Source organism: Phragmites australis, chromosome 1, assembly GCF_958298935.1.
Source record: "Phragmites australis chromosome 1, lpPhrAust1.1, whole genome shotgun sequence".
Taxonomy (NCBI): domain Eukaryota; kingdom Viridiplantae; phylum Streptophyta; class Magnoliopsida; order Poales; family Poaceae; genus Phragmites; species Phragmites australis.
Window position 1 is genome coordinate 54039521 of NC_084921.1, and position 12367 is coordinate 54051887.

General features: G+C 39.7%; 1 protein-coding gene across 1 annotated transcript; it reads right to left on the reverse strand.

Annotated features, from left to right (window-relative positions):
* Window positions 1-4516: 4516 nt before the first annotated feature.
* Window positions 4517-11992, reverse strand: LOC133928052 (protein LAX PANICLE 2-like). Its single transcript, XM_062374342.1, has 4 exons — window positions 10964-11992; window positions 10668-10718; window positions 10127-10199; window positions 4517-4895 (listed from the first exon to the last, which is right to left on the reverse strand). Exons 1-4 carry the CDS (start codon window positions 11533-11535, stop codon window positions 4707-4709), a joined length of 885 nt encoding a protein of 294 aa, XP_062230326.1. The 5' UTR covers window positions 11536-11992; the 3' UTR covers window positions 4517-4706.
* Between the last annotated feature and the right edge of the window lie 375 nt (window positions 11993-12367).

A 12367-nucleotide genomic window follows, 5' to 3' on the forward strand; every position in this document is an offset into this window, starting at 1 on the left:
GTCACAAACCAAACACGTTCTTACCATGCTCGTGAATGATTACCAGCAAGTCATATTGGACTACATTTGGATTTGTAGTTGGTAGACGGATATACTGTCAACCCGGGCAGGGGAAGGGAGCAATGAAAAACTTAAAAAAATATTTTTATAGAAAATTATAAAAACACACTTGCAACTTTGGGGTTTTTAAAACCCCCTACAACTTATTCTTTTAGTCAACCATCTGCAACTTTTGGTGTCAAATACCCTCTAGCATTGTTTGATCGCATGATATAGTGGTGCGTGACTTCCAAAATTACGTGGTAGCTCCTATAATGACTTTTCATAGTCTTATAAACTATTAAATTAGATCTGTCACTCTATTTTTACACACTTATATAGCATAAATATTTATGTGAATAGGGAATCCAAATAAGAAAATGCTAAACCATTTTAAATGGTTCTCGAGGTGAGACACTACACCACCCTATTAACCCTAGTAAGTTATGCGGGCACCAAATCATGTGGTCCATGGTCATATGTTTTTTTTTTGACAAACCTCAAAATTACAGGTGGGTGGTTGGAGAAAAACAAGTTGTAGGTTTTTTTTCTAAACTCCCAAGTTGCATGTGTGTTTTTTGCAATATTCTCTTATTTATTTATTTATTAATATGACAAAAGTATATATCATTTTGAATTTCTACAAAAATAAATTCTAGTTGCCGAGGCAACAAAGGCTTGTAGCCCACCCACTAGACGATTTATTCAAAAATCACAAAAATATCACGTTCCGCTGCTCTCAACCTTTAAAACACCATCTAAATAATCATGATTTTTTTTTATTTCTTTTGTTGGTGTAGAGTATGCTATCATATAGCACTACCATAAAATTTCAACTCAACACCCGATTTGTCAAAGGGATTCGATTGGTGACTTATCCATTTTATATAGCAATCCCTGATCACAATGGCTTGTACAATGAGAAACAAAAAAGATAAATTTCCACTGTAAAAGTCATATTTTTGGCTCAAAAATTGTGGAGATCTAGATGGTAGAATACTATGAACCACCACATTATATATAATTTTAAGGACTATTTAGATGGTGTTTTGAAGGTTTAGAGCATCGAAATACAGTATTTTTGTGATTTTCAAATAAATCACCTAATAAAAGGGTGGTTTTTTGAATAAATCGTCTAATGGGCGGGCGACAAGTCTTTGTTAATCGGTGAAAGGGCAACAAAGACATATTTTTGTGAAATTTCAAAATGGCAGCATATTTTTGTAAATATTAATAAATAAAAAATATTTGTAGAAAAAAAAATCCAGAGGAAGCAGCAACTAATCGATTTTTTTTTATCTCATTCCACAAAGATTTCAATGTCCAAACTAATCGATTTTTTCAACATTTCTCAAAGGTCTACTACATGACATAATTGGCCAATAGAGATATAGAAGTTGAGAGTAGGTGTCCACAAGCTAAGCTCTGGTACCCTTGGAATAGTGTGGCACATTCGACACTCTTTCAACAAAATATCTAGGTGCTACACTATTCTATACTTTGCCATGTAGCATGGTAATAATATCTTGCTCTAGAGTATTCCTAGAAATGTCCTGGCATTTGCAACACATAGAATCCACTAGATGGTCATTGGTCAAGTATGCATTGCACTTCAACAAGGATTCACTATCAATATGCTGACTAGACATTTGAGAATTGGGATGATGAGATTCACCACTGCCGCAGCGTAGCCTGCCTCCGTAGTTTAGTAGCTACCCGCTGCCCGCTCTGCTAGTCGTTCCGCCGCTGTGAAGGCTGACAATGCCCTCTCGCTCTTGTGTCTGGGCGTCCGTAGTAAAATTGAGAGGGCACTACCAGGCTTCACCATGCGAGCTAGGTTACTATTGCGAGCTTGGCATAAAGGAATCGGACTACGTGTGGTTGCTTGTTAAGATTGTAAAGGCTTTCGTTCCTGTTAGCCAAATAGAAACTTTTGGACTACGTGTGGTCTCTTTTGGAATCATATATTACTAAGTGGTAGCTAATAGAAACTTACAAATACAAGTGAAAAAAAATGTAACCTTGAGTAAAGGAATGCTTACAGCTGCAAAAGAAACTGATGAAAGCTAGCAAATGAATATGGTGTTAGATGATGAAAGTTAATGAAGATCTCCACGAAATGGGGCTAATTTTTTAAAAGATTGGAAAGGGTGATCAAAGCAAAATAAAGAAATAAAAAGTAAAAACATCAATTCAGGGGTTGTTGGTGTTGCAAATATTGCCATAACGTGAGCAAGGATTTCATCCCCCATATAAAAATTGAGAAACAAAATAGTACATTTACACTTAACTTGAACATACATGAAATTGGCAACAGTACATAAGCAAAAACACTTGTCTTCCGTTGCTCAGGTGTCGACCTCTTGCCCTTACTATCGCGGCATCTGTTGTCCTTGTGATCCAACCTGTCCCAGACATAGCAGATAATCTCGGGTTTCTTCTTCTTCTTCTTCTTAGCATTAGCCTTTGATCCCAAAAAGGCAGACTTGGTCTTCTCTTTCTTCACATTCCTCCCAAGCTGATTCTTATGCTCGACAAGATTAGCTTGAGCAGACGCCTTCATCCTCGACATTTAAGCAGCAATGAGTTTATTAAGAGTCAATAGCTTCTTTAAGTATCAACGTGCAGTGATAAAGTCATTCCAAGAAGTAGGCAGCTTGGCCAGAATGACATTAACATAAAAAATTTCAGGGAGAACACAACCGTACTGGCCTAAGTCTCGCACAATCAGCTGCAACTCATGGATTTATTCCATAACTAATTTGCCATCTCACATACGAAAGTTCAGATAACTTGCCACCATGAAAGACTCGTTGTCATTATCGCTTTCAGCATACTTGTCATTTAGCTCATCCACACCTTCTGTGTTTCCTCGAACCCCACGTAGACGTCGAAGAGTCTGTTCAATAGGATGAACAAGAGGCGTGCTAGGGTTGAGACATTAGCGTTCTCCCAATGGGCCCTTAATGTGTTGAGACACGCTCTTTCGACCTTGTTTTGCACGGCTTTCCCCGGAGGGGCAGGCGGCTCTTCGGTGAGGATCTAGAAAAATCCGAGCTCCATCAACCATAGCCTCGTCCGTGACTGCCAGCACTTAAAGTTGATCCCATCAAAGCTTTCAGGCTTAATCGCATTTAAGGATGATGGTGGTAAGGCAAAGGAGCTAGAACTAGCCATCGCAGAAGCAGTTGGATTTCTAGATTGTTGCAAATATTGCCATAATGTGAGCAAGGATTTCATCCCACATATAAAAATTAAGAAACAAAATAGTACATTTACACTTAACATGATCATACATGAAAGTGCCAACAATACAGAAGCAAAAACACCTCCTATTAAACAGGATAAAGAACTGAACATCTTCTGAATGATATAATAAACAATGCTCTCAGATGAAGTTCAACAATTGGCTCCGGGACTACTGATATCCTGCTTCCTAATTATCCATTTGACATATCATAAGCTGGGCTAGAAGCTAAGATCATAACTAGATGCAAGACCGAAAAATATTCTCTGGAATTGAGATTTCTTCTTGGACAAGCTACTATACACGAAAACTGAAAGGTAGAAGGTTGCTCTTAGAGGAACAAATCACTAACCAAACAGCAATATACTAGAGCAATACCTATGGATAGCCTGTTCTTTCAGAATTCAACAAAATAAATTGAATCAACAATTACAACAACTCCTTATCCAGGAATTAAGCCTAAAGAGAAATGAACAAAACGCTAGCAATTAACACAGGGACTGAACAAAGAGGAATACACCACAAATTTCAGAACTACCTGTGCCGATTCAACAACAGAGAACAACCGGATCAACACCTATTGTACTTAGACATCTAGCCAACCTCAGTGTATATAGTCATCACAGAGTATGTTACATCACCAAGCCATCCAGAAAGTAGAGATGTAAAGGAGGAGTAAATCAAAATACTTACATTGCAATTCGGCTAAAGGCAAACTCAATCGAGGTAAGGCACGACTCAGTTGCCGTTGTCCCAGAAGTCCAATCACCCGTCAGCGGCTGCCGGTGAGAGGGAGACGAAGATACAATACCCCATCGCACCGTATCGGCGCGTGCGGGTGAGCCTCGACACACATAGCACCGACAAGCACCAACATAAGGGCTTCGTCACCCGATCTCTTGCTGCTCAGAACCACCAACCAAAGATCGAGCACCACTCGGCTCCAGTACACGAGGCAATTCCGAGCACCGAAGGAGAGAACAAGTAAGAAAGCCAAGAGAATGAAGAGGATATCCAAATCTGCACCAAGAGAATGTAGAGCCAACCTACATATATGCGCAACGACGCCCTCCAGCATCCCACGACCCCCGAAGGGATTGGGGATGCGATTACACCACTGCCATCGCCCAACAGCCGCCTCCTCCTCCTCTCTTCTCTGTTCTCTATCTATTTCCCACCGTGAACCCTTGCTGATCCAAGCCCCGATCACAAATATATCACCGCTTGGGCTGGGCTGCAACAAGCCAGATGGGCTAGCCGGTCCACAAAGGAAAAGGACCCCAAAACATTAAAATTTTATGTTTTTATCAACAGCTGGTTGGTTAATCTGGGATGTCTAAGCATCAGTTAACCATCATATCAGGGGAGCGAGGAATTGAGTAACCAAAGAACCTGTGATCAATTAATTACAAGTTGAGTGCTAGTTGGTCCTACTTGTGCTGTAACATAGTATCATGACATGGTCAGTTGTTGCTGCCGCCGGTGAGCGTCGAGGACGCTCGCCAAGTGGCTCTTCTTCCCATAGCACCGACGAACCCCAGATGCCATCTCTCACGTATTTCACCAGCAAGAATGGTGGAAGAAGCTGCCCTCTGCATGTCAGTTCCACCTGTCATGCCATTAATCGGTACAATTATTAGCTTTAGAACAAATGTTAAACTGAAAACAATATATGTAAAAAATCTCAAATTCTCCAATAATGAAGCTTATTAATCTTCGTATTGTTTCTACCGTTGTTGTGATCTACGTACGGCTCTACGTACATAACATAACGTAAGCATGATGGCATGTGGACGTAGGCATGCTGCGCAGATGGAACCTTGTACACTAACTAGTTGGTTAGATGACATTGATTTGATGGGTATATTGCATGTCGCCGTCACGTTTTTCCTTTGCAGTGCAGCCATCTATCCATCATACCCATCAACATACAACCTCTACAGCATGGAGAGCACAGCACACTTCGAAAGGCCGTCCGGCCTTACCGTAGAAATTAACCACTTCAGGCCAAGACTTAGCTAGCTAGGCATGCGACGGTGCGGCCAAAAGTTGCTTTCCTAATTCTCCTCCTCTCCATCTCCAATGCCTCAATACTATATATATACTCTATATCGAAATAAAAAGCTACAATGATCCTAATTAGATGCTAGAAACTCCCATATTAATTGAGCATAGACAGGTCTTATTTAGCACACAGTCAAGATCGTCCCCTCGTTGACTGGCACATAGAACATAAGTACTAACGTATAACAACTTGTAGTTTACTAGATCTGATACGGAGTGGTCGCATGAATGATCGATGGATCTCTCCATCATATTAAATAGTTAAATAAAAAAGCTTAAGCTGTCAGGGATAACAGTAGCTAGGTAACAAACGGGCTTGTGGCAGGCCGTGACCACCACACACATGCACGCTCGTATGTGCACCAGTAGCTCCCAGTCCCGGCTGATAGAGCTTGCGATCGAGAGGGGCTAGCACAATCACGACGAGCGTGCGTACGACGGGAGAGAGAGAGAGAGAGAGAGAGAGAGAGAGAGAGAGAGAGAGAGAGAGAGAGAGAGAGAGAGAGAGAGTCGATCGTTCCTGGCCGAGCCGGGTACACGCACGACGAGCGTGCGTACGACGTACCGGTCAGTCGATCGAGTGGTTGCTGTCGCCCCGCAGGTCACATTTTTACAACATCTTAATTACTTTTTCAGAAAATATGAGCACATGAAAATCAATGTGATCTAGGGCGCGGTCCATGCCACATTGAATTAAGAGGGTGTTTGATTGGTTAAACTAAATTGAATGAGATGTGATGGTTTTGGATGAACTGAATAGTCTCAGATGAGGTGATACAAGTAGATTATTTGGTTAGTTGTATAAGATGTTACTTGAATATATTTATTTAGATGTATGAGATGATATGAAAACATATTTAGTTGCTTAAAAGCTATGTATTATATCAATGTATAACTTCATTATTTTATATTTGTTACTATCAACCAACTATGCTAATTAGTACTAATCATTAATAATTCCTGTTAATCATATCTTAAGTTATCAATAATCATCAATAAATACCAATAATTATAATTAATTGTGATTAATAATATCTAATTGTAACTAATGTTTAACTAAAAATTCTTAATAACCACTAATAGTCACTAATCATTACTAACCACAAGTGATTAGCAGAGTTGACACAACATGCATAGGTCATTTAGCCGATTTTGTTGCACGGCTCGGTACAACATATTGTCAGTATACTCTAAGAACCACTAATAGTCACTAATCATTACTAACCACAAGTGATTAGCAGAGTTGACAGAACATGCATAGGTCATTTAGCCGATTTTGTCGCACGGCTCGGTACAACATATTGTCGGTATACTCTAAGAATCTGAACCATCTCATGTTGAACGGAATTTTATGATTAAATAAAACAAACAACTGGACTTGCTCAAATCCCAAATAACCCCATGCATGTATGGACGATTCAACCAACCAAACATATCCTAAGTCACGGCCGACTATTGTGAACACTTTTCCATTTTCCTCGGTAGCCTAAGTTTTTGGTAAATTGTTTTGCGGGATGAAATTCAATACTCTCTCCATTTCATATCCTAGAAAAAAATGAATGAGAAATGACCATCCATATCCTATTAAATGACATGATACAAAAATTTCTCTCTTTCAAAACATTTAATTAGGGATAGAAAACATTGCGATACCTAAAATCTTGAAACGGAGAAAATACTAGCTACTTCAAGCTAGCAGCGACTCCATCAATGCTCGAGAGAGAGAGAGAGAGAGAGAGAGAGAGTCATTTATACGCATGGACGTGTAACCGCCTATATCAATGCTCGTGTACACGTATGTACGTGCTATAATGCAGCAAATAATCGGCAGAATACATCAGAAAACAGTATCATTCTGACGTGTAATACGATAGCTAGCAGTTGTAGAGCCTAGAGCGTACGTGCCAACCACTTTTTCTTTTGTTCAGAAAACTTGATTTGTCAATTAATTATCCTTGTCACCGAATGAATATTCTTCTAACATTCTCCTAGGTATATATAGCAGTATATATTAACCCTATAGGAACTCCCTCTACACTTTCAATCCATTATTTGCGCTTTGCGATTTTTCTTTGAGCATTTTGGTTACTCCGAATCCAAAATATGATGAGGTGGTGGTTTAAGGTGCTTGCATGTATTGATCACACTTCCTTACGTTGTTCTAGTGTTTCTGAAGTATCTATCGTCTTAGCTAGATTACTGTGCTTGTTTTATGTGAAATACTATATGATATCGACCCCTCCTTAATTTTCCCCTACAAAATGGCAAGTGCACCACTGTGCTACGGACAAGCTAGCTGGTATACGTGCGCCTAGGGTAGCATGCTGTGTACGTGCATCCTGTTGGTTAGCCACTAGTCCCTGTGTCTATATAGAGAGATGCACTAAAATGAAATTTTATGAGATCTTTCGCTGAAAGATTCATATAAGATTTTGATTTATTTTTTTCTGATCTAACGATTAAGTATATACAACTGAGAGGAAGAAGAAAAACACTTAATATACACCAGAGAAAATCTTTCTATAAATCTAAGTGTCGTGAAATTTCATTCTGCACTAGAATACCTCGACCCATATACATGCATGATGGTCGCGTGCATACGGAAGCATGACTATCAGGTGACGACGCGCCTCGCCACTCCGTCACCACGATCCATGCATGCCACCACCAGCGTGCTCCAGCTACTTAATTAATACTGTCGCTCCGGTCAAAACGAAAGAAAAACATCGAGGGCGTGTTTTTTTTTTTGTTTGGAACGCAAAAATTTAACAGGAAACAATTTAATTAGTCCCATGAGTAATAGAAGAAGGAAAGATAGTCCTGCATTAGAGCCTGACATTTAAAAAGTAAAACCCAAAATGGGCGCTGCCATGCACGCTCAAACGTGCTGCATGACTTGATTGCACGTGGCCACGTACGCGTAATACGTGCATGCCTTCGATCATGCTGTCATGCCCAATTTTTCTAAAGAATAGGAACGGCCAATATAATTAGCTCATCTCTCGTTATATTGCTTTCAAATACGAATTAATGACTCGAGAGAATGAGGACTGTAAGCATTATAACACGCAAAGTCAAATTAACATAAAGATAGCAGATCCATCACGTCGATATCGGACGTACGATTAATTTTATAATTAAGCTGGCCTAGCTTGATATAAAGACGATTAAGTGTATCGAAAATGATTTGAACCGGAGTAATTAATAATATAATTAGTGCAGATGAAAAGGTTGGCAGCGATTGGTTGTTGAGTTATGATCACAAGCACATTTGCGCGACAGTTTTATCAACGCTAATTGACACTTCAACAGTTAATTACTCACTCCGTTTAGCAAAAGTAGGTATATATATATATTTTAAAGTCAAATTTTATGTATTTTGACAAACACTTAATCAAATTATAAGAATGTTTAATGTATAAAAATTATACAACTAGATTCATAATTTAAAATGATTTCACACTTTATAGTTTTTTAGCTATAAATGATATTAAAAACCTTAGTCAAAATTTAACTTTGAAGACCGAGCCTAAAAGAAATATATCTACTATTTCTGAACGGAGGGATTAGCTTATTCGATTAAATGAAATCAGGCATGAATTTGACCAATCGAATTGACCCAAATAACTGATTGCTTTAAGATTGAATCGTTCCTGTTTTTCTAGTAACTCTATAACGAGATGTTTTCCATGTTTGTAATTAGCATCCCAAATCAACACTTGTACTTCGTAATTTTGGAAATTGAGACAGATTTCCCCCATTTTTTTCTCAAACGTTACTGGCTCATGCATATATATAAAAGCCAAAAACCAAATAATAATAATCGTTTTTCACCTTCAATCAAGAGAAACTAATTAAAGAATAAAGAAAAACAAAGGTCATATTAATATATGGGTGCGTAACTAGGGATTAGGCCAAATATATCCCATGGCATTGGGAGGGAAAAAACTATTATTCCCTCGCCAATCAAGGGGATTGGGATTAATCCCCGGGTATGCAAACGAGACCTTAATTGCTCATGGTCTAGACAAATTTCAGGGGTTTTAGCTACAGAAAAACAGGTTGAGGCAACTGATCGAACTATTAGAGTCCAATCCATTTGAAATGACCTTACACAAAATGCATATTTGCATGTATATATAACGATAGATAATGTAACTATATATTACATCATGATGTATGCCTCTGACCTATTTGTTTGTCTAGTGCCAAACCAAAGATATCCCGACCTATAGCTATGTGGTACACTTAGGTATAATGTTTCTTTCATGATTCCAAGTGCCAATTCAGATATGCGGCCACATAGCGAAAAGAAACCACTGCTACCTATCTTGCAGTGCAAATTCAACAAGTGTGCAGCACTGTTCACTGCTGATCAGTACATATAACGCTACTTAACGTCATGTCATGTTATTTAACACGTTGCGTCTCAAATAAATATTTAATACGCTAGCCAACCCAACCTCTTGAATAGCTCGCAATAAGAAAATCCATTTTATAAAATAAAAAATCACACATTAAAAAACAGAAAACCTGATCGATGACAGTAAGATCTCTATTGAAAAATATAAAAATACTCCTTCTAAAATCGAAAAACCGGCGAAAGAAAAGTTCCTATTTAAAATGCTGAGTGATATATGTATGTATGTATGTACGCGCTTGGCCGACCGTTTGTTTAGTAAAAAAAGTTCACCGTTTGATTCGAGAAAACAAAATAAGGCTACATTATGCATGCTTATTTTTTTTAGCTAATAAAGGCTTCGATTCGAAGTGTACCTGATGAGATCGTGCGAGCCCTAGCTTGTGAGCCAAGTACTTCATCACCACCTCCACCTTCATGTTGCTGTCCCTGGGAAAAAATAGTTTGGATGCATATTGAGATTGATGTGTATAAGTGTGTATGACCTTTCAATAATTCATAATGGCCATTACAAAATGAAAAGGTTCGCTCATTTGATGGGTACTACTCCTACATGTAGCTACTGAGCTATCTAGCAACTGAAAGACTAGTTACTAGCAGCTAGCTAGCTATACAGGCCTTTCAGATATTAACAAAACAATCAGAGCTGCAGATAGACATACGTACATTATAACACTGTTATGCATTTAATCTTTGGAAATGCCTGTAAGAACAGTGCCTTATTTCTCCTTTGTAAGCATAAGTTTCAAATTATTATCTATTGGATTAACATCCAATCAAGCAGCAAGTCGATTTGTCTCGAAAGTTAGCTTATAATTAGGAAAAAAATCAGGAAAGTTATAAATAGCAAAGCTGAAATCATAAAATAAAAAGAAAGAAAAAGGAAGGATAAATTACTTGATTCTTAAGTAGCTCTTTGGTATCTGAGGCAAAATGGGCTCTCTAACTCTGCAAGCATGAAAAGAAGAGTAGTTAAGTACTTATTACAGTATTCTACGCAACATGAACACGATAATCTCAGGAAAAACACAAAAAATCTAAAGAATAAGCTCATGTATTGAGCTACACCCTAAATATGATCAAACATGTGCATACATACATATATACATATGTGTGTGTATGATATGAAATGATATGATCAGAGATATGCACGCATATGCCTGTACAGTAAAGTTGTGGACGTGTGTACTTACTGGTTGGGAGCTGCCTGAAGTGTCAACCACAGCCCGGCCGCCTCCGTTCGTCGCGGCGGGCTAATGACTCTCATGGCATCGCCGGAACTCCTGAACGGAGGCATAAACGGCGTCGACATGGACCCGCTCGCCGCCGTCGGCCGATACCTGCCGCGGCCGTACTGGTAGCTCCTAACGGGCAGCGGGAATAACGATGGTCTCATCCTCGCTTGCTGCTTGTCGTAGCCGTAGGTAAACAAGTCCAACTCCGCAGGGGGAGGCGACGGATCCGTACTGTTGTTGTCGCCAGAGGAGGAGGCGGAGGTTGACGACGCCGCGGCGAGGCCTAGCTGGAGCCAGTCTCTATTGACTCCTGCGCCGGCGCCGCCTAGAGAGCTCGTGCCGGCCGCCGCAGCCGGCTCGTCGCCAGCCATGGCTAGCCGAGGGGATCTTGACGGCTTGTAATTATCTTGACGAGCCGCCGCCGTCGAGGCCTCCAATTGGGCGGTGATGCCGACGCAGTACTGGCCAGGGTAGCACAACTTGCTGTTGTTCTTGCCGTCATGGTGCAACAGGTTCCTACTTGGGACCATGGCGGCGATGACGTGCTGCAGCTGACCTCGACCGTGTGGTACGTATCATGTCTCGATCAATCGATCGATCGATCTCTAGCTACGATGGCTCATCGATCGTGTGGTGCGTCGTCTCATGTGTCAATCCTTCCCACCACCATGACCGTGCTAGATGAGTGCAGAAAAGCTGGCTAACTAGTTATTTATATATGCATGTGTATATGGATCAAGAAGAGAGATGCATATATACATACATGTGGTGGAGTCAGATGGAAGGAAAGAAGATGAATCAAGACGCTAGCTGGAGAGGATCAGAGGAATGACTTGAAAGGGAGGAGGAAGAAGAGGCCGGCAGCGCCTCTTGGAGAGGGTTCTGAATACTTTTCTCCTATTGGGGAGCAAAGGAGAGCTAGGAGATGAGGATGAGAGCTGATGGAGGCCTCACTTTCCCTTTGGTCTCGAGCTAGGAAGCTTGTGGCCAAGAGATGAAATAGTTGATAGAGAGAGGACAGAGGAGAGAGAAACGAACGAAAATGATATAAAAACTTGATATTAATAGCTATGAGCTAGTATTTAATTATGTTATACTCTCTCCAATCTCTTTCACTTGCCATTTAGTTGAGGATGGTTTTGTATTTTTTTAGTTGTTGGTTATCGATCCAAAACTTAAAGAAATGAATTAAAGCTTTATTTCTATCTAATTAAATTAAGGAATAAATAAATTAAATGATGATTTATAACTCTCTATTGGTTACCCACTTACATCCTTAAGACTGGGATCTTCTGCATTAACGATAGATTAGTGCGGAGGATCACGATCTATTAACTAAAACAAGTTGAATGCTACAGTAAA